Here is a 23,458-nt window from a genome sequence, read left to right as displayed (position 1 = left end):
GTGGATGCCTGCTACAGGGTGTGGAACCAAGGGACCGAGCATTTTCTTGCAGTTGTGCGTCAGTGGAGGGTTGTGGATGATCAGTGTATTAAAGTCTGTGTTTGCTTCCTTCAGCAAAAAAAGTTCACCATCACAAGCAGTGTCACTGGGAAGAAGCACACATTTGTCACAGATTCAGCCAAGACCAGTAAATACTTACTGGACCTCTGCTCAGCCCAGCATGGGTTTAATGCACAGATGGGCTCTGGGCAGCCTTCCCATGTTTTATTTGGTGAGTAGAAGCTGTATTCTCTGTATACACTTTGACAAGTTTGTTATTTCATAAAATAATTTGTATAAATAGATACAATTGATCTGGGGACCTCTAATAGAGTTGTAAATCTCTCTAATAATGACAGAAATACAATAAAAATGAAATACAGTTTTATTTTCTCATGTTGGCAAGCACTAAAATAAATAACACTGGGAGGATAAATTGATATGATCTTTTCAGAGTGCAATTGGAAATATACATCAAAAGCCTTAAAAAGTGCACGTCCTCTTGGCCCCATAATTTTACTTGTAGATAGACATTTATCCTAAGATAATCAATAGAGACATACACAAAAGTTGCTGCCCGTGGATGTCTACTAGGGTGTCATTTATGACAGTGACCATTTGAAAGAAATCTAAGTATCCAAACATAGAAGACCAGATAAATAAACCAAGAGCATCTATATAATTCAGACAGTAAAATCAGTTTTTGGACAATGATGATATGTGAAACTGTACATGATAGGGTGCTAAGTGAGGAAAAGGAAGTTCTAAGACTGTATCTAGCTAGCACCGTCCAATGACACTTTCTTCAATGATGGAAATACCTGCATTGTTCAGTGTGGGAGTCACTAGCAACACAGACCTATCATGAACAAAAGTTCTTGGAAAAGGAATTCGAAGGAAAAAGACTTTATTCCTGTCACAGTCTGCAAACCCAGAAGGCACAACCTTGGTATAAAACAAAGGTGTGTTCTGGAGAACAAAGAGAGGGTTTGGCTTTTATAGAGAAAACTCCCACCTAGGTTCCCAATCAAGTTCATTTATTCAAATGAAAGATTCAAACTTGCTTAGTTCAGATTGGTTGATGCGGTGCAGTTCTGACTAGTTGATACAGCTGAGCCCTGATTCGAGGAGGCAGGTGAGCTCTGATTGGTTGGTTCAGGTGAGCTCTGCAAGTCCCAATGTTAAACAGAAGGGTGGTTCTTCAAGGAACTCAGAGTACCTGTGTGACCTCTAGTCAGCAAATGGTTGCTTGGCTCTGTTTTATTTATTTATTTATTTATTTATTTATTTATTTATTTATTTATATTTTTTAGCTTTTAGTTTTTATTTACTTATGAAACATAAAGCAATTTTGGGCAAAAGGTAACAAATAAACCTTGAAATTTCAATGGCTTAATACAGCAAAGGTTTGTTTCTCAGGTGCTTCTTGGTCTGGCTATTTTGCAGCTCTCCTCCAGCGACATGGGGTCTCGGCTGCTTCAATGGAGAGCTCCATTATCTAGAACAATTACTCCAGAAAGGAAAGAGAGAGCTGTAAAATTGCGCAAGATGTTTTAAGAGCCAGACCCCAAAGTGACTCATATTCCTTCCATCTGCATTTCATTAACAGAACACAGTCACATGGCCACCAAGACAACTGCAAGAGGGGTTGGAAAGGGAGGACTTCCTGTGTGCCCAGGAAGAGGAAGCAGTGTAATGATACACCATGGTCCTTGCCATAACGGCTGCAGCCGTCTGCTGTATCACTCTTAATTGAGAGTTTGGTATTAAACTCATAGCAGGACCAGATTACGGAAGAGGCAGAGTTTGTCATCTGTGTTTAGATTGGAATCCTTGCAAGGAAAAACATTAAAATGTTTCTGCAATACACATAATCTAGAGATCAGGTGGACAGCATGGTGACCTGAATGCAGCACAGTTGAAGATTAACTACCAACAAGAATAACAATGAATGTCCTATTAAATAGCCCTGGAAGCACCTGTACCAATCAGGAAGCTATTTGCTGCTGCTTAGCAATTACAGTGAGAAATGTAACTCATCACATTCTCCTACTTTTGGTTGCTTAGCAGATCTGTTGCTTACTGTGCTTCTAAATTCAAAAAATATAAATACCCTTGTTTTACCAGGACCATATCTTAAAAATTTAAGGTACCTTGTATAGTAGGGTTTTTTTGTGTGTGTGCCTGAACTCATTTTTTCAGAAAAATTTCAACTTTTATTTTAGATGCAGGGGGTACATGTGCAGATTTGTTAAATGGGAATATTATGTGATGCTGAGAGGTTTGGAGTATAGATCCAGTCACCCTGGTAGTGAGCATAGTACCTGATAGGTAGTTTTCTAACCCATCTCACCTTCCTCCACCCTCTAGTAGTCCACAGTGTCTATTGTTCCCATATTTATGTCTATGTCTGATCAATGCTTAGCTCCTGCTTATAAGGAAGAACATGCAGTATTTGATTTTCTGTTCCTGCGTTAATTTGCTTAGGATTATTGCTTCCAGCTCAATCCATGTTACTGTATACAAAATCAATGTACAAACATCAGTAGCATCTCTATACACCAACAGCATCTCAGGCTGAGAGTGAAATCAAGAACACAATCCCACTTAAACAATAGCCACAAAGAAAATGAAATACCCAGGAATACAGCTAATCAGGAAGGTGAACAATCTCTACAAAGAGAACTACAAAACATTACTGAAAGAAATCAGAGATGACACAAATAAATGGAAAAACATTCTATGCTTATGGATTGGAAGAATCAATGTCGTAAAAATAACCATACTGCCCAAAGCAATTTACAGATTCAATACTATTCCTATCAAACTACCAATGTCATTCTTCACAGAATTAGAAAAAAAAACTATTCTAAAATTCATATGGGACCTGAAAAAAGCCTGAATAGCCGAAGCAATCTATTTTAAATTTGGGCCCAGTTAGCTGCTCAGAATCCATCTTGAGGGATTGGCTCTTTCAGGTTCACATTTGTTCACACTATTGGGCACTTCAAAGGTGGCAAAAAGAACTGAGGGATTAAATTTTCAATGTTATTTAATTTTCATCCATTTATATTTAAATTTAAATGGCCACATGTGCCTACTGTATTGAATAGCATAGTTATAGATAGACACACAACACTAATTTGGTTAATATTGTGTTTTAAGATAAGGAAGAGTACAGAAATGAACGGCACCAAAATGTTACTTGTTATTACCTTTGGGAGTTAGGCTTGCAGGCACGACTGTTTTCTCTGTGATACTTTTTTGATATTTATTAAACTTACAACAATGAACGTGCATTATTGTTATAACTAAGAGTAAGACTATTGGTTAAAATGGGGCACACATCACATAAGACAAGTTAATATTTATGGAGCATTTACGAAGTGCTATGGAGCTATTTACTATTGTTATTACTAATTTTTCCTGGTGTTATGCTAAGTACTTACACTAATTACCTCCCTTATGTTCATAATTTACTGTTTTCTCAAACTGCCCTGGTCAAGCAGCCCCAGGAGGCAGGTACCAGCATTATGGGGAGGAGCAAACTGAGGCTTGGAAAAGTTAAGTAATGTGCTGGCTGCTTGGTGGTGGGCCTAGCCAAGGTTTGAACCTGTGGCTGTTGGGGCCCAGTGCCTGTACTATGGCCTTTCATAACCAGCCAGAGCATGGAATTCAGTGCTAGAGAGACTTGGTTCTGCGCACTGGCTTTACCACAGCTGCTGTCAATGTCTAAGCATTAGTTCTTCTTTGGCCATAAAAGGGAGCAATATAATATAGTGGTTTACACCCTTCATGTTCAGAGCGTGGTTCCTGGAGCTGCAGCATGCGTGTCATCTGGGAGCTTGCAAAGAATGCAGAATCTCAGTCCCCACTCCAGACCATCTGAATCTGAATCTGCCTTTTAAAAAGAACCCAAGTGATTTGAATGTACATATAAGCTTCAGAAACACTGACTTGGAATGTGGCCTGTGGAGTCCAGTAGACTCAGGGGAGTGCCACTTTCTAGCTGTGTGACTTTGGGCAGCTCACTTCCCCTTTCAGAGCTGGAGTGTCCTCACTGGAGCACACAGACCGTACTGTAGGTTTGTATTGTGCTCGAGTGGGAAGGTCCGTGCGTGTAACATTTCTAGCTCAGTGTCTGGTGTTCTGTGCTCAGTGTGAGAGTAGTAATGGTGGCTCCTGCTCACGGGGGTTTTGTTCAGTGCCAGCCAATTCATATGGGAGCTGTGTCATTGGGTCCTGGGGCTGGCCCAGGAGTTGGGGTCAACTGGGAAACAAAATTGCTGAACTTTCAGATGCAGAACCAAATGCAGAAAATAATGGTAGCTTATTTTATTATTTGCAGCAGAACCAGATGAACATATAAACATTTCATTGAAACCACAGGCTGGTGGTTCCAGGATATTTCCAGGGAGCTGGAGATGACAAATGTAAATTAATTATACCTGACTTACCTGCTATTGCTGAGAACAGTGTGTGAAACACCATTGATATTGCTTTTATTGCCTGATTTCAGTGACTGTAAAATATTTATAAATATTTCATGAGCTCACTTGTAAAATTAGTCCTTTCAGGCCTATTTGGCTTGTAATAGGCTGTTTTCTCAAACTGCACATTCTACCGTCTTAGGAGTTTTTAGGAATCTAACATTTATTTGCATTGAAAGGATGAGTTTAGACAAAGTTCCCTTGCCTTTTAAAATATTTCTTCATTTTAGAAACTCTCTCTGCAGATTCATGTAACCCTTTTCAGCGATTACATGCAGCCGAGAACTGACCGCCTCCAGCTGATGGTCCCACACACCCCTCAAGCTCAGGGCATCCGTAATTGATCTCTTCCTCTCACACACCTCTCTTTGCCTTGATATGTCTTGTTCAAAGGGGGTCACCCAGCCTCCCTGCAGGAAACTGGGAGTGTCTGGGCCTGCACCCTCTCTTCCCACCCCACTTGTCACCAAAAACAGACAGAGAGAGATGTCAAAGCTGGGGGAAACCAACACATCTCATATCCTTGAAATGGAGGCACGTCACGTAATGGACTTGCTGCTGGTACTCTTGTCCTGGATAATTGTCCTTCTCAGCCTTCAGAGTGACCTTTCAAAAGGACCAATCCTGTCATTTTCTTCCATGCTGAAAACTTGTTAATGGCTCTCTGTTGTCTGCAAGGACAAGCTCAAACTTCTTCTAGAATGGCATGCCAGACACTTCCCACTCTGTCCCCAGTCCTGCCATATTCTTTGCCCTGACTCCTCCTCTCTGGTCTCTGGCTGTTTTTCATGCCAGCTTGCAGGCTGTTCAGCACACCAGGATGGCTCAGCTTCCAGGGCTTTTGTGCCCAGCATACCCTCTGCCTGCAGCACGTTCCTAACTCCTTCCTGGCTCAGACCACCAAGATAAGTCCGATCCTCTGTAAATAAGCTTAAGGGTAACCTCATCCTTGAAGGCTTTCCTGATTGACTGCCCCCAGGTGGCTCTTCCTAGGTGGATGGACCACTCCCTCTGCTGTGCAGACCTCTGTCTTCTCACCTGTATTATTCTGCCACTTTTATTTGTGGATATGCCTGCCTGCAGTCAGCAGTGGACTGGGAGTTCCACAAGAGCAGCTCCAGCACAGAACAGAGGTGTGGTGTGTCAAATGGGAAGTGGTTAATACATGTTTTTTGATGAACGAATGGATGATTTGTGTGGAATTACAATCATTTACTGAACCCTTCCCATTTTTGATATTTAGTTTACTTTTTGTTTTTAAGTATTACAAATAATATGATAAATATCACTGGAAGAAATATTTTTCTATATTTTATATCGTTTCTTTTAGCTAGATCTCAGAAGTGTAATTGTTGGGTACCAGTGCTGGGCATTTCTAAGACTATTGCTGTTTTCCCAAGTGCCATTCTCAAGCCCAGTATTGTCTTGCCTGTTTTGTTGCATCCTTGTTGGAATAAATATCATCGTGTTTATCTTTGTTCATTTGAAGGTAAAAGTGATTTCTCGCTGTGGCTTTATTTTGCAGTCCTTTGATTCTTGAGCAGTTGAGCACTTTCCAAGTGCTTCTTAGTCATTCTTCTGTGAATTATCTCAATAAGCATATTACTTTATAGTTATATTTGGTTCTGTAGGGGGAAAAGATAGATCATTGAGCTTTTACAAATGCATAATTTCAGGACTAAATAGGCAGGATCTGTCAGCCCTGTGGAGTGGGGCCCATGGGCCTTTGCTCAGCTGTTTCTCATGGGTGGTCTGGGGGCTACAGGGGTGGTCTCAGCCCTTCCACAAGAAGGCTGCAAGACTGCAGATTTGCAGTGAGCTGCCCAGAATCTTGTCCTGGGTGTCTTTTCCTTGTGGCCCTTGGCTCGGAGTATATCCTGTGTCCTTGTGACACTGTAAGTGACTTGGACTTTGCCGTTGACATCCAGATGGATTCAGCCTTATTTCCCTAGTGCCACAATTATGCTACGAGTCACCCACAGCAGGGAATAGAAACTGTCCACTGTCCTCAGCTTGCTAGTGGCTTTGGGACATTCGTGGCAATGCTTCCTTCCATTCTTGAAAGACTGTCTACTTTTGGCTCTACCACCTTCCAACAAATCCCCCCTCCACTGTTTGTCCACCCAGTCAGCCCCATGAAGCTGAGGCCTGGCGATGATACTGGCACTCACCAGCAGCCCCACCAGCCCACAGCTGTAGGCTGAGTCCCTGATGCTGAGTGCTTGACACCCAAGGTCTCATTTCCTGACCTCACTAAGCAGCCCCTCTCCTGCTAACTGAGCTTCCTCCTCAGGCTCCAGGCACTCTCCAGCATCTCACAGGCCCTTGAGCTCTCTCTCCTCTGCTAACTTTTGTGAGTCCCCTGCCTCTAAGGGATGGCTCCTTCCTGTAATCACAGTCTCTGTACAGTCTTGCTTCAAACTCGCTAAACCTTTCTGATCTGCGACCTTGCCTCCACTGTCTCTGCCTAGAATATCCGCCTGTGGGTATTAATATCCATCATGATTAAGTCTAAGGTCACTCTCCCTTTGGGCCCCGGTAAACAGAAGGCTGGGTGTGTCTCAGATAAATCTCCCCTGCTGCTGTCATTGTCTTTGTGTCCTCAGCATCCCCATTTTCCAGCGTGGACTGTGGAGTCTGCAGATTTGAGTGTGAGTCTGCCCTACCACTTACTGGCTTTGGGACCATGAGCAAATAATTAACACACTCTTAGCCCCAAGTTCCATGATCTTTAAATTGGGTATAATAATATCTACCCCATAGGGTTATTGTGAGGATTAAATGAGACAATGCAGATAATGTGCTTCCCACCACGCCTGGCACATAGTAAGCATTCAGCAAATATTAGTAGTTGATGTTGACATTACTGCTGTTGTTGCTGTTTCTGAGCAAGCCCAAGCTCTGTATGGAGTAAGATACTATGCAATTTGTGCAAAAGCTGCAGGTCACATTTAATTTACTTATATTCCTTCATTGCTTTTTGCCTACTGTATGTGAGTGATGGTACCATAATGCCTCATGCATGCAGAAAATTCTCAAAAAGTTTTTTTTTAAAAGGCTGGCTTTTTCAGTAAGCACAGCCCTGGCAGGGAACCAGACACCATTGTAGAGAAGAGAGGGGGGTCTGTTTGAAGAAATATATGCCCATGGATATCCTTGAAATGGAGGCACTTCACCAGGCTCTAGAAGTGCATGTGCACACACACACATACACACACAGAGAAACCAGGAGCCACACCACTACCATGTGTCTGACCGTTCTTTCCTTCTTGGTTTTAGCAAGGCGCAGATGGTCAGAATGTAGTCATCATTTTCCTGTCTTAAAATACTAACTTGGCTTAATGTAAAGCCTCATTAACTTAAAAGCTCTATTTTTCAAATCCCATTTTTTTTTATGATCAATGTGAATAGTGAAGTGGGGAGTTAATCACATCCATGGTCTTAAGTTCAAGACTTCATCAAAGTTATTTATTAAACATTTCTGCATGGAAGGAGAAAGGCAAGTGTCAAAGCTGGGGGGAACCCAACACATCTCATATTATATTTCAGGAAATAAGACCTTGTATTAAATATGATTACCAGGGCAAACTACACTGTGTAGAGATTAAAGGTTATACTCCACAGAGCAGAGCCTAATCTTGGGATCCCAGGAGATTTGGAGGCACATTTGCTACAAGAATGTTTGGGAGGACAGATCTGTAAAAGCAGAAAGCAGAAGGGGATGGGGCAGCTGATTTTGCAGGAGGCTCGGCTGGAGCCCGACACACCCGCAAATACTCTAGGGTTAGCACCCATTTAAACAGGCTCTTTGGCTCTGCGTCCTGTCAGCTGCAAGGGGAGAGAGAGCATCTCGTCCCTTCCTTCTTCTGTTTCTGAGGTTTCTTTCATTAGCAAGTGCTAATTAGGAGACCTTGCATTCCCAGGGATAATCACAGGAGACAAAATAGCAGCAGAAAAAGAAAGGAGGAGGAGAGCGGGGGCCCAGTGATATGTTACAACCACCAGAGCAATGGATCCAGCATCATTCTTGTGTGTGTGTATGTCTATGTTTTTCTCCCCAAATTCAGACCATGATAAGTTTGTGCAAATGGCCAATTTGAGTCCTGCACACCAGGCCCGGTCTAAGCCTCTCATTTGGATTCAGAGATTGTCATGCTCAGAAAACGAGTTGTTTGCATCCAGGCTCCAGGATGCTGCAGGAGGCCTGTTGAGTACATCAATGGATAACTTCAACGTGGACGGCAGCAAGGAGGCTGGAGCAGAAGGCATCGGGCTCAGGTGGGTGTGACACATTTGTTCTCTGGGCCCAAACCACCATGTGCTTGATGGTTTGCAGTGATCTGTACTGAAGATTTATTTTATTTTTTTTTGAGACTGAGTTTTGCTCTTGTTGCCCAGGCTGGAGGAGCGCAGTGGCGTGATCTTGGCTCACCACAACCTCAGCCTTCCGGGTTCAAGCGATTCTCCTGCCTCAGCCTCCTGAGTAGCTGGGATTACAGGCATGCACTGCCACACCCTGCTAATTTTTGTATTTTTAGTAGAGACAGGGATTCTCCATGTTGGTCAGGCTGGTCTCAACCTGCGGTCCAGACCTCAGGTGATCCACCCTCCTCGGCCTCCCAAAGTGCTAGGATTACAGGCATGAGCCACCACGCCTGGCCAAGAAATTGCTTAAACGATGTTAGATGTCTAGGAAAAGTGTATATTTATTGGGTAACTGTCAATCAATTCCACAGAGATTTACAGAAGGCCATCTATGGGCTAAGTCTATGTTAAACACTCTAGGGCCAACCTCTCATTCCTCCTTATATGATGCTCCCGTCTTTTGGTGAAGAAAGAACTAGATGACAATATGAAATTGGAGAGGACAAATAAACAAGTTGCAATAAGCCTATTTGGCCTTGTGATCAGCCAGGTGCTGTTCTGAGCATGTGTACATATCAACTAATTTAAGTCTTATGACTCTGTTAAGTGTTTCTGTTGTTCTCATCACATCACAGAGAGGAAACCCAGGGGTTAGGATTTGAACACAAGCAGCTGGCCTTAGAGTCCAGCTCCTAACCTCTACACCATGCTACCTTTCCTATTGATGAGTTTCTTATCATTTAAATTTATATGTAAAAATAGTGGGCTTATAAATGCAACTTCACATGACAAAACGATTCATAAATTTAAAAATAGCCTAGGACTTGGATTACATTTACACTGCAATTTATAGAAATAGCACAGATTCCCAGGCAGCATATGACCAATGAAGGTTGCTGCAGGAGCTGTTTTTTTGGGATGAGTTTTCCAGCTACTTCGGCAAGAGGGTATGGATGATTCATTTGAACTGAAAGTCTATGTGTGTATCTATATCTATACCTATATCTATATCCATAATTATCATCTTAAAGTAATTCTTAGAAAATTATTGCCCCCAATTCTGTTGATGCAAATGTACATTGCCGTGCACCACAAACTAAATCAACAGTGGTAAAGCAAAACGGTTTCGAGCATCTATTGCTGTGTAACAGACGACCCCAAAGCATAGTGGCTTAAAACAATGACCATTGTGTTATTCCATTTCACAATGAACTGGATTAGAAATTTCACAGTGAACTGGGTTAGAAATTCAGGCAGGACTGAGTTGAGGGATTCTTCTGGGTTTCATGTGGTATTGACTGGGGTCCAGCAGATGCTGGACTAGTCTAGAGGATGCAAGACGACTTTGTTCACAGGCTGCTTCCTTGGATGGTTGGGAGGCAGTGCTCACGGAGCCCCTCTCTCTCCATGAGTAGTCTTGACTCCTCTTCATGTGGGGTCTCCAGCAAGGTTCTGCAAGGCAGGAGGGCTCCAAGATCCCAAAAAGAAGCTGTCAGTTCTCTTCAAGTCTAAGCCTGAAGCTAGCCTGGTGTCACTCCTGCCATACTGCTGGTTAAAATAGTCACAGGTCAGCACAGATTCAAAGGGAGCAGAAATAGTCTCCACTTCTTGATGTAGGAGCGTCCAAGACCTTGTGAACATCTTTCATTTGTCACCCAACTAATGGTACCTTATAGCACTTCATTGTTTAAAAGGCAGAAGAAGCCATGACTGACTCAAGGCCATCTTGAGGATGTGTTGCCCGCAAAGCATCCTTTCTGAGAATGGTGGCCCTTCCAGCGACTGGCCAGTGGTCACGCACAGTAGGGGCTTTTCAGTGTTGCATGGTTGCTGGCCTTCTTGATACAAAGCTGAATTGGCACCCTCCGTAATATTCTGTATAACTCTAATCTTGGTTTACAAATGCCAAATTTTCATGACCCTTAATAACTCACATCAGAAGTTACCAGTAACCCGTGGGTGAAAAGGGAAACCTAATTACTAGGCTTTTGAGTTCTTGGAAGATTCCCCTCACCCCACCTCCAAGAAGCACAGCTTGAGACACTGGTTTGGGTGCGGGTATGTTTTTGTGGAGGTGATGCCAAGAAGGAGTGAGAGAGAGAGGGAGTTGGGGAAGCAGGCAAAGTGTGGTCACAGGGGTAGGGGTCACCAGGTAGCTGTTGAGGGCAATCAGGGCTCAGCTCCACAGAGGTGTGCAGAGGCCTCCTAGAACTGCAGGACAGGAGGCAAACACCATGTAATGGCTCATACTTCCCTTTGGTCAAAGGATGGGAGGCCTGGACTCTCCCATGCTTTTGGGTAAGGTGGGAATAGTGGGGGTGGAGGAGACGGCTCCCAAGATGGACAAGAATCTCTAGAGCAGAAAGAGGGCCACACCTGAGCCAGGATGCTGTCAGCTCAGCTGAGCCTGAGCTCTCATGGAACTGCCCCCCACCACTGCAGTTGAAGTCTGAGGTGGGCCAAAGTCCATGACAGTGATGCAGTTGAGACATTTAGCGTTTCTGTCATGGTACAGAGGCCATTCTGCCGGGGGCCCCTTCTGACAGGGTTCTGGATCAAGCCCCGCATCATGGAAGTCCTTTGCCAATACTTGCTCCGTGGTCTAGTGCTGTGTGACCTCAATGAAGTTATTCAACACCCCAGGCCTCAGTTTCCTCATTCATCCAGTGGTAGTAATAGTCATCCCTCCCCACTGGGTGGCTGTGGGAATTAAATCATGTTATAAAAGCTGAATATGGGTTGGTCTGTGGTGACTGCCCTGATGCTGGTCTCGAACACAGTGTTAGGCTCCATGAACGGCACAGCAATTTCCAAGGAAGGGCACCAGGGACGGCTGCTTGGGAGATGTGGCATCAGGTCTTGACTGATGAATAGGATCTGGGCACCGTGAGAGGAAGAGAAGGAATGCCATGAGCAAGGGCCTCCTTAGTCTTACTAGAAAAATGGATTGAGCACCTAATGTGTGCCAGCCCTGGGCCAGGTGTGGAGGATTCGGTGGTGAGCATGACAGATGTGGTCCCCACCTCATGAGCTCACAGGCCAGCGGAGAGGTGGCCCACATGGGGTCTGTGTGGAAAGATGTGGGTCATGCCGCTGGCCTAAGCCTGGGCATATGACCACAGGAGGGAAGGCTGACATGTGGAGGCAGGACCCCATTGCCAGTGGCATTCCTGAGCAGTTGTTTACACAGCACGTGGTGCCAGTGGCTGCCTGCCCTGAGGTACAGCTCCTGCCTGCCCTCCCACTCCTGAGAGGTGGCCTCTGACTTCACATCACTGCTTTTCTGAAGCCTTTCGCCACTGCCTCAGGTGAAGGCGTGGCTCCTCCACATCGCTGGCTCCAGTTAGGGCAGTACCCTCTGTCCCCTCCACCCTGACACCCACATGCTCCTGTCTGTGCTGTGAAACATGGAACTTCTCAAGAACAGCAATGTGCCTGGTATATCCTTGGCTCTGAGGCTGGCAGGGAAAGCTTTCAGTAAATGGATTTTTTTAAAGTTCACGTTTAAAATGTTTTTAAATGGTGGTAAAATACACATAATATAACACCTACCATCCTAACCACTTGTCAGTTCAGTAGCACGCAGTCCATTCATGATGTTGTGCTACCATCACCAAAGTCCATCCCCAGAGCTCTGTCCGTCTTCCCAAATTGAAACTGCACCCATTCGACACAACTCCCATTCCACCCACCTAGCCCCTGGCCACTGCCGTGCTCCTCCTGGTCTATGAATGTGACTGCTCCAGGTTCCTCAGATGAGTGGAATCATTCACATTTCATCCTTTTGTGACTGGCAGTGATTGGCTTTTAAGCAGTAAAGGGTTGCATGTGTGGCCCAGATCACATGGGTTATAAAAACCCAGGCCCAGAAAAGCCTTTCCTTTTCCCTAAAGACCACTTGAAGACCACCTCAGCATCATCGCCTCTCTCGGCTCCTCCCAGACTGTGGGGATTTCTCCATCCATTGAGCACACGAGCGCCCTGTCGCAGCCTCTCCCTGGGCACCTTGGTTGGCTCTAGGAGGCATGAAAGTCATCCACCTTGCATCCCACAGCAGGCTGGGGACTCCCAGAGGACAGGGCCCATGCCTGACCCACCCTTTACCCTCAGTGCCTTGGAGCTCAGGCCTGACACCTGGGGTTCTCAGTCACTGTGGGTCGATCGTGCTGCAAGGCAAGCACAAACATGAGCCAAGTCAGAGTGAGGCCTCATCTGTCGCCAGTCTCCAAAGCTACTCTGTGCTGCACCTCACTGTGAGGCTGGACTTCTCCTCCCCCCACCGCCCCTGTTCTTCCCTTTCTGGCTGCAGCCTCTTTGCATAGTGCCAAGCTCCCTGCAGAGAGCCCTGGTATCACAGCTCCAAGGGTACAGGGGGTGGATCCACGGGTAACTGTCCATGCCAGCGACCCCTGCTATAGTCCAGCTGCTTGAAGCTGTGAGATTGCTGTGGGGCTCTGAGGGGTGGGGGTCAGTCTGGGTAACCAGGGAAGCGGAATCTGCTCAGATGTTTGGCTGTCCAGGAGGCCCAGAGCTGGCTTTTTCCAGGGCTCTGAGACCCACAGCTTTACATCAATTGTTCCCTCTCACTCTAGACTTTGCTCACCTCTGAATGTAGCTTATCTCTGTGCAGAACTGACCCCGGGGCTGTGGCAACATCTCCCTTGACTCATTATTCTGCTAGGCTCTAGTACATTATTTACTAGCATGAGGCATATTCCGTCAGGGCCAGTTGAATGCCTGCATGAATGCTTCTTGTTCACAGCATGGTATGATCAGGCGGCACCCAACACAACATGTACAATGATCAAGCAGGTCAGTGACCCTGTGCAGCTCTCGAGCATGTGGTAGGTGGGGTGTGGAGGGTGCCTGGCCTGCCTGAAGGCCTCCAGCTGAAAACAGGAGCAAATGACAAAACATCAGTATCCACTAAGAGTGCTGGTGTTTGACACTTACTATCTCATTTCAGTTCCCTTAGAAGCCTGGGAAGTAGGAATATTATTCTTATTTTATGGTTGAAAAAATGGAGGTTTACAGGATCATGTATCTTGCACATAGTAGGAGGCTCATATGAAGCCAGAGTGACCTCAGTGTCCCCTCTGAGACATAAATATTCTACAGCCATTTTTCCCAGTGCCCTCCTAATAACTAGATCAGCCCTCGATGGGGTCCCTCTGAGGAGCTGCTGGATGACTGGACACAAGGCTGCCCTCCCCGGGCCATCATCCATACTCAGAAATGCCAAGAAGTTGCCTCCCTGAGCCACCTTATCTAACCTCACTGTCCTTCCCCGTGGGCCACCTTATCTAACCTCATTTTCTTTTGCCGGCAGCCCCTGCACTGGCCGGGAGCAGCTGAAGAGTGCCTGTGTGATCCAGAAGCCAATGACCTGGGACTCTCTCTCTGGGCCACCTGTTCAGAGCATGCATGCAGGTATGGGCCAGGCCACGACCAGGTCTTGGGTGGAGGAACCCCTACGCAGGAAGCTTGCTTTGAGTCTTTTACCACCACTTATTTTTGCTTCCCACACAATGTTTGTAACCTTCTTGTTTTTTGAATTGTTTTCTTTTTAAACTACTTGTGATTGGGAAGAGACGTTTAGCTTTGGCTGGGTATGTGGATCTGAAATGTGTCAGCTCTGGCGAAGACAATCCCAGCACTCTCGTCCAGAAGGAAGAATACCTGCTATGGAGGGTGGGTTCAGAAAAAGGCACCATTCACTGTAGATATGCTTCTTTATGCAGGCCAGAACATCACCTCCCAGTATTCACCAGAAAACATACACAGAGTAGATGGCAGTCCCTTCAGCCATGCATCCTCCTGGCCAGTTCCCTGTTGAATGTGAGGACAAAGAGATCCGACACTTGGAAAAATATCTCTACTCAGTGAGCTTTAAGCCTGAGGGTTGGATCAGTGTATTAGTGCGTTTTCACGCTGCTGATAAAGACATACCCAAGACTGGGAAGAAAAAGAGGTTTAATTGGACTTACAGTTCCACATGGCTGGGGAGGCCTCAGAATCACGGCGGGAGGTGAAAGGCACTTCTTACATGATGGCAGCAAGAGAAAAATGAGGAAGAAACAAAAGCGGAAACCCCTGATAAACCCATCAGATCTCGTGAGACTTATTCACTATCACGAGAATAGCATGGGAAAGACCAGCCCCCGTGATTCAGTTACTTCCCCCTGGGTCCCTCCCACAACATGCAGGAATTCTGGGAGATACAATTCAAGTTGAGATTTGGGTGGGGACACAGCCAAACCATATCAATCAGGAAAACTGCCAGGCAACTCTTTACAAGTAACTTGTCTGCCAATTTCTGCCAAGGTCCCCGGGGGAGGGAGAGACATGGAAGGACTGAAGTGGTGGGTCACCATTTGGGGATTTTCCCAAGTACACTGTGGCACACACTGAAGTACCCCACTCCAGGACTCCAGCTCTCCAGGAACAGCTTCAGGGCTCTGCCTGGGGCTCCTCCATGATCCAAGCCAGGGGAAGACCACAGGTCACACAGGCTGGGCTGCTGGCACCTTGTCACCCCTCGTTATTTGAGGCCTGGGATGGGAAGGCTTTACTGTCTCACCTCTGTTTTAGCTTTTGTTTTTGTTTTGACTCTCAGCAAGTATTAATACATCTCTGCTCATCCTCTGTCTTGTCCCAAAACCAATGCGGAAAAAAATAGCTACAGTAAGTCATACAGAAAACAAGCACCATAGCCCATCCTGTTCTTGCCTATGCTCTTTAAGCTGGAACTTGAGCAACACTGAGTGACACTCCAGAGAGGCTCATGCAAGTGTGTGTTCAGGTGTCCATTCCCAGCACTGCTGGGAGATTAAATATGAGCTACTTTTGTTTTCAGGATTGTGTGCGTGTGAATGTGTGTGCGCGCATGTGTGTGAAATGCTGTTTACTCCTTTTGTATTAGCTCCCAAATAATTTGGGGGAAAAGCACAATGTGGTGCTCTGATTCTACCTCTAGGCTCAAAGAATAATAGGAGGAAGAGCTTTACAGCTGAACCGGGCCGAGAAATCGTACGTGTGACACTGAAACGTGACCCACATCGTGGTTTTGGTAAGAGGGCTCCCTGCAGGTGAGGCCCAGTCTCTACTGCTGGGCAAAGTGGGGAGGTGGGTACTGTTTTCCCTTTCAACTTGCCTACTCCCCTTTCCTATCCCTCCTCTCCCAGTCTGCCTTTTCTAGTAATCACTTCTGTTTTTTTTCTCCCTTTAATTGTCCCTAAAGAGCAATGGGACTTTTGTTTCCAAGTTTTTCTTTTTGGGGTGCATCTAAGTACAATGCAGAAAAAGATTTTTTCCCCTAATACCATGTAACAACATTCCTCTAGTCAGCTATGGGGAAGAAGAGTCAATTTATCTCACCTCTTACTAGTGACCACTTTCTAAGACCCTAAAAACTGTAGAAGAAACAAGGTACGGAGACAAGGTACTTGATTAAAAATCATTTCTTTCCTATGTCTCATTATCTACTGGAGCAAAATCCAGTGCATATTGGTGGTTTGTGTTCCTAGCTTTAGCTGTGCTTACTAATGGGGAACAATCCACCTTTCTCCAAGTATCATGGTAGAGTAGAAAAGATCCTCTATTTGAGGATCAGAAGACCTGACTGTAACTATCAGCTAATGCCACTTGGTAGCTGTGTGATATCAGGGAAATAACCTAACCTCTCTGAACAGCAAAATCACTAAGTATCATCTTATCATGGACTATCATCTTGGATTACAGGTTTTGTCATTAATGAGGGAGAGTATTCAGGCCAAGCTGACCCTGGCATTTTTATATCTTCTATTATACCTGGAGGACCAGCAGAAAAAGCAAAAACGATCAAACCAGGTACATCTTTTTAAATTACTAGAGATGCTGTTTTAAGAAACCACTCTTTTTTATTTCCTTGAAGGATTATTGAGATGTTTTATTTTTCTAGGAGGGCAGATACTAGCCCTGAATCACATCAGTCTGGAGGGCTTCACATTCAACATGGCTGTTAGGATGATCCAGAATTCCCCTGACAACATAGAATTAATTATTTCTCAGTCAAAAGGTATGTTTTAACCCACTCTTGGGAGCTTAAGAGCCTCCCCTGTTTTCAGGAGTACATGATTACTGAAAGGTACTAGACCTTGAAGTCCACGTAGGTCTTCTGTATTGCTTTCCTCATGGTGTTGGCTTGCAAAGAAGCAGTGTAGTGGCACAAATTAATAAGCTTTGCAATTTCAGGGGCAGAATGGGCGTTACCATGCTTGTCTTGCTGAAAGGGAGTAACCTACTCTAATTTTGTTAGACACGGCTGGATACAACCAGTCTTTTTTTTTCTGTCAACTCTCCTTGCATGGCAGGGAGGACCTTTTTATTGCCACCCAAAGTCCTTGTTGATAGGGTCGGCTCCAGGATTTCTATATTTTGGGTTTAGGTATAGCAATCAGCTGGGGAGGAGACAAGCACTGTTCTTTGTTAATCTTTTGTTTTGGGTTTAGGGCTACACGTGTAGGTTTGTTATTACAGGCAAACTCGTGTCACAGGGGTTGCTATACAGACCATTTCATCACCTAGGTGCTCAGCATAGTGCCCAATAGTTATTTTTCCTGATCCTCTCTCTCCTCCCATCCTCCTCCCTCAAGTAGTCTCTGGTGTCTGTTGTTCCCCTCTTTGTGACCATGGGTTCTCATTATTTAGCTCCCACTTATAAATGAGAACATGCGGTATTTGATTTTCCTTTTTTTTTTTATTTTTTATTTTTTTTTTGAGATGGAGTCTCACTCTTTCACCCAGGATGGAGTGCAATGGCACGATCTTGGCTTTCTGCAGGCTCCATCTCCTGGGTTCAAGCAATTCTCCTGCCTCAGCCTCCTGAGTAGCTGGGATTACAGGCACGCGCTGCCACACCCGGCTAATTTTTGTATTTTTTAGTAGAGACGGGGTTTCAATATGTTGGCCAGGCTGGTCTGGAACTCCTGAACTCAAGTGATCTGCCCGCCTCAGCCTCCCAAAGTGCTGGGATTACAGGCATGAGCCACTGCACCTGGCCTTTTCTTAAAGCTGAATTTTCGTGGCAAGCTCGCTCTTCTTACTTGATGTGCATGTTCCTGATCAACCTAAAGAGTAAAGTACTTTTTGATGATGCTTTTCTTCATCCTTTAGATAAGAATGAGAGAGCAACAACTGCCTATATCAAAGGAAAATACTATTGTTTTTATTGGGACCAAGCTTGAGGAGCCTGGAGGAAGTAATGGGAGGAGGCTCACATCCCTTCTCCCTAGTTTCCTGAGACCAATGCTGCTTTTTGGTTGGGTGATCCTGTAAACTAACAGCAGACCGCCTGCAAATTCAGGCTCAACACTTGAGGGGTGTTGTACAGTTTTCCCTTGTATACAGGAGAACTTCCTGTCACACCAGCCAGCATTTTCTAGGTCCTAAATGCAGGCACTGCATTTGCCTTGCCTTCTGAACATTGTGCATGCTCTCTCACTCTTGTACCTGTACACAGTGCCAGGCAGCTCCCCCGTCCAGAAGCTATGGGTGGTGGAAGGTGGCCATGCTGGGGTCTCAGCCCCACACCCTTCATCCTGGGGTTGAAGCCTTCTCAGGGACTGGCCTCAGTACGTCCCCAATGCCAGTCTCTGGCTTGCTCTCTCTGTCGGATTTCCCAGCACCACTGCTCTCCTTTCTGCAGTGGTTCAGCAATCCCTGTGTTTTCTTCCACATCCTCCACTGATAGGAGCAGTCAAACCATCCCATGTGTTGTCAGGAAACACAATGCAGGTGACCAAATCACAATTCAGCATAGTCCAAGGATGGCCTGCTGTGATGGAGGTTGTCAAAAAGCAGTACTCGAGGTCTGCTATTCTCAAACCACAACCTCACATTAGAATTCCAGACAATGAGTTTCCCACAATGGCTGGGAATAAAATGTCCTTTCACTGTGGCACCCCAGCCACCTTTTGGCAATGCTGCTTTCATCATGGTGGGGTTTCCTCATAGCTGGGCCACTGCCAGAGGAAGACATTTCCTTGGTGATGCTGGCTGGGTCTCCGTGGCAGAGACTTGACTACCATGACTTTCTTCTATCTCTTTAGGCTGCTGTTAAGGCAGCTGGGCTAGATTGGAGATCAGGATCAGACAGATAAAATGTCCATCATGAGCATCTGTCATGGTCTACAGTAAATTGAGTTTCATTTACCAAAAAAGGTCTCCCAGCTCATATGTCTACTAGGCAGGACACCAGTTGCAGCATGGTTTGACTTTTCATTTCAATCGTAAGTCCCATCCTCACCTCTCATGGAGGATGTGGAAGAGAATGAGCCGATGCTTATGATACTGTCAGAAGGACAATGATGACAGAATCTGTGAATGAAATGGCCAGAAATACAGCATTATGAAACAGTGGCCCTGCCACTCCCTGCTGGATACCTTTAGATTTGAATAACTTCAAATCAAATTCATTAAATCAGATTTATTTAAATTGAATTCATTCAGCATGTGAGTTTGGGCACTTCCCTGAGTGTTAATGAGTCTGTATCAAAAGTAGTAAATCTACTTGTATCCAGGTCTAAAGAAAATCTAACTGTTATTCATTCCTCCCACATATATTTGTTGAGCAGCTAATAATAACATGTTAACAGTAGATACATTTATTGAGGCTCTACCATGTACTAAGCTGTGCATGTCTGTGTGTGTGTGTGTGTGTATGAGAGCCATATATATATATATATATATATGAGGGAATATATATTCTTTCATATATACATATATATTTTTATCTTTCTTTACATATGTAAAATCTTTTCTGTATGTATAATCTCTAAGCCTCACCAACTCTACAATATTATTGATATTGATATTATCTCTACTTTAGATACAGGAAAATTTAGGTTCAGTTATGTTAAGTACCTTGCCCAAGGTTTTTCTACTGATTCACAACCTCACGTTCTTTTCTTTGTTCTATGCCAGGTCACGAGTCAGACACAGGGTGAGCAGGAATCAGTGGCCTAGCTTTCACTCACAGGGGCCTGCAGTTTGGTTATTACCAAGCCTCCCAAAAGGACCTGATACGTTGGTTTTTGGATCACATGGTGGTTGCAGATGTGCTCAGTGGGGTGTCCAGGAGAGGCTGGGTTTAAGACAGTTCCCACATGCTGGCTGTAGCATTTGGGGCAGGACACTTAATAGCTTTGACTCTATTTTCTCATGTTTGAACTGGGATTACACCTTCCTGGTGGGTTTGCTGAGAAGATGGGAAGATGTCCATATCTTCCTATATGTATATCTAAGGTGCCCATCACATGGCTAGAGCTTAATAAGGGATAGCTGGCCTTATGAACTTCTTTTGAGCCTACGCATTCATAGTTGGGTCACGTAAGCTCTATCTAGGTTTCTAAATCCCATGTAGAATCTTCCCTTTCTCTAATCTAAATGTAACATCTTTCAGGAGGAGCTAAATTCATATTGTACCCGAGCAGCTATAAACGATCACTCTGTCACTGGAGGAAAACGCTGTGCCCACATAGAGATGCCACCAAGAAACCGACTTTTTCTTGGCTTGTTTTTATAGGTGTTGGTGGAAATAACCCAGATGAAGAAAAGAATAGCACAGCCAATTCTGGGGTCTCCTCTACAGACATCCTGAGCTTCGGGTACCAGGGAAGTTTGTTGTCACACACACAAGACCAGGACAGAAATACTGAAGAACTAGACATGGCTGGGGTGCAGAGCTTAGTGCCCAGGCTGAGACATCAGCTTTCCTTTCTGCCATTAAAGGTAATCATCCCTTGGTTTACCTTCTAGATCTGGATGAAAGAGAACAGACTGTGAAGCCCAACAGCCTGGCCCCTAGGCCCTTCCTGTTCTCTGTTTTCCATGTCAGGTGGATGGAAGTTACTTAGCCCCTTTGAGCCACAGCTTCCTCATTTGCATACAGAAGCAAATGCCTGCATGGCATGGTTGTTGAGAAAAACGCATAGAAGAAGGCAGAGTTCTAGGACAGTGTCTGGGCACAGGCTCAGTGTGGGTGCCTCTGGAGTCCTTAGTCACTAATTATAATTGTTGTGATAATAGCACCATGAGGAAATTGATTGCTGCCAATGGCAAGGCGTGGGCAACCAGGCACCTCCTATTCTTGTCCTTGAATTGGTCCTCAAGCTGGGAACTCAGTGGCTTTGCTCTTGACCATACCCCATGGAGGAAGAAGATGGGATCTGGAGTAGGTGTATGGAGGGCTGTGTGCTTCAGTCCCAGCTCTGCTGTCCTCTGCCGTCTCTTTGGACTCCCAGTGGTGTTGTCTTCTTAGGCCCCGCCAGACCCATGCCCCAGCCTCTCCATTGTGCTCTGGGCCCTGCACAGCTGGTGCTCATGGACTGAGTCACCTTGCTGTGTTCTGCTTGGTTCTGCCCAGTCGAAGCCTCAGCAGGAGCCTGCAGTTGTGGGATGAGTGAGGACAGGGTGGCAGTGCTGGAGTCTCAGTTGCACACCCTTCATTCCACTCTCTCCCTGTGCTGACACAGGTTGGCTGTGCCCCTCTACAAACAGCACAGCTCCTATCAGGGTCCATCGACCACTCCCTTCTCTCGCCCTTCAGGCTCAGGGGTGGTCACAGCACCCAGTGTTTCCAGCCCCAGGTGCTGAACTGATATTACTGGTTTCTCCAAAGGCTGGCAAGACCTTTGAAAACAGGTCCCCCACGACCTATCCTCCCTTACTCAGGCTGAGTGTATGCCCTTCTCATTCTTGCTGGGACAACTTGCTGGTTGAAACAGGCAGGTTATTGCACCTCTTTCAACCTCGCTTCTCTTTTTATGATGGAGATAATGATGTCTGTCCACAGCCGTGGAAACTAAGGTACTATGCCCAGTGTCGGGAATAAAACCCATATCTTTCTTCTACTCATCTTAGCTTCATCAGCTGGGACCCCTGTAACTAAAGACAGATTAATGAGAGAAAAGCATCCACGTGTATTTACTATAAGTTTTATGTGACATGTGAGCCTTCTTATGGAAATGACCTGAAGAAACAGTTCTCCCTGAGTATATTTGATGAAGAATGGAGAGTCATGGAGAAATGAGATAAGACAAAAAGCAGGAGTATGTAAGGTGGGAGGAACTCAGCAAGGCCTGCTTGTTCAGATTCCTCTCTCAGTCCCTGTGTCTTCCCACATAAGATGCTCCATTTTTCCAGATATAGGGAGGGCATTCTCACTTGAGGGTCTTGTGCCCTGCTTCGGGGGAAGATTAGAAAATCCTTCCTAGGTTTTAGGGCCTGCTTCAGAAGAGAAGGGCAGGGGAAGGTCAGAGAAACCTTCCCGCATGTGCTGTTTCTCCAATTCCTCCAATGTGCCAAGGTGCCCTATTTTGGGGTAGTGTGTCTTGACCTCTGTCACAAGGATCTGGCATGCAATAGGGCTCCATGAATGACAGTGCCTTCCTAATTGGCCATGGTGCTCACCTGGACAGAACATCCCATGAGGAACTGGATGCAGGAGGCCAGCGGAAGAACGACGATAGTAACTGCCATTAATTGAGTGCTTAGCTGTGTGCCAGGCAGTGTCCTGAGCACTTTATATGTATTAGCTCATGGAAGCTCCATGGTAACCCAATGAGATCATTCCTATTATCAACCCCTTTTATGGGTTGGGTACCTGAGACAGAAAGAGCAAAGGAGCACACCCAAGCTCTCTCAGGGAGCAGGGGACAGAGCTGGGATTCGGATTGGCCTCCAGAGCAGAAACCTTCACCCCAGGCCTTCCTCTGGTAGGTCCTCTCTGGCAGGAAGCAGAGCAGAGAGGCCTTCACACTGGGGCTTCTTTGGTGGCAAACCTGAGAGTTGGTTTCCTGGGGCTGGGGGCCGTTGAGGGGAGCAAGGGAGCTCTAAGGCCACGTTGACCATGGTGCAGGCTGTAGGACCCAACCCAGATGCTGCAGGCTCTTCTGGGTCTCTTGGCCAACTTTGTGGCCAGATGATCCTCTGTGGTATGGTGGACTTTAGATTCTCACTTCAGGTCTCAACCTCAGCAGTTGAGGCTTCGTTGTTCAGCTTCCTCCAGCTTGTTTATTTTCCTGCGTGTCATTAGAATTTTCTAACATTCATGGTGATTAGAAAGCATTAAGTAAAGGGGGAAGATAGGACAAAAGACCCCATCTTCTAGGCAGAGGGACAGCGGAACATGAACAGTGACCCAAGCATTCTCTGCCTAGAAGTGGCATCAGCCCAGCCCATCACTCCCTCATCTTCCTCCTGCTTTGTCTGAGGTCACATGGAGAAGGCCTGATGAAGCTGGAAATGAATCCCCTGCTGGCCCAGTCCAAAGCTCATGATCTTTCTGAGGTGCAATGCTGCCTGCTCCTGAGAGCAGTGAGAGCTAAGAGGTGACATCTTCCTTCATCCCATCTTTATTTTTGTTTGTTTGTTTATGGCAGGGTGCTGGTTCTTCTTGTCCTCCATCACCTCCAGAAATCAGTGCTGGTGAAATCTACTTTGTGGAACTGGTTAAAGAAGATGGGACACTTGGATTCAGCGTAACTGTAAGAGTTTTTAGGAGAGCTTGAAAAGCAGTTAACAAG

At 45.5% G+C, this 23,458-nt stretch overlaps 1 protein-coding gene across 10 annotated transcripts in view; it reads left to right on the top strand.

Moving 5' to 3' along the window:
• Positions 1-23,458, top strand: part of FRMPD2 (FERM and PDZ domain containing 2) — a 127,302-nt gene that overhangs the window by 73,289 nt on the left and 30,555 nt on the right. For all 10 annotated transcript variants that reach the window (XR_010113176.1, XM_063607368.1, XM_034930520.3 and 7 more), the window contains 8 exons: positions 115-271; positions 8,597-8,807; positions 14,224-14,324; positions 15,871-15,963; positions 16,635-16,742; positions 16,834-16,950; positions 20,458-20,663; positions 23,315-23,419. Coding sequence is in view for 9 of the 10 variants with exons in the window: in XM_063607368.1 (XP_063463438.1) it covers positions 115-271; positions 8,597-8,807; positions 14,224-14,324; positions 15,871-15,963; positions 16,635-16,742; positions 16,834-16,950; positions 20,458-20,663; positions 23,315-23,419 (1,098 nt within the window). In the remaining variant the exon portion in view is untranslated. The remainder of the gene's footprint in view (positions 1-114; positions 272-8,596; positions 8,808-14,223; positions 14,325-15,870; positions 15,964-16,634; positions 16,743-16,833; positions 16,951-20,457; positions 20,664-23,314; positions 23,420-23,458) is intronic.

Source organism: Pan paniscus, chromosome 8, assembly GCF_029289425.2.
Source record: "Pan paniscus chromosome 8, NHGRI_mPanPan1-v2.0_pri, whole genome shotgun sequence".
Taxonomy (NCBI): Eukaryota; Metazoa; Chordata; class Mammalia; order Primates; family Hominidae; genus Pan; species Pan paniscus.
This window is presented reverse-complemented; position numbering and strand designations above follow the sequence as displayed.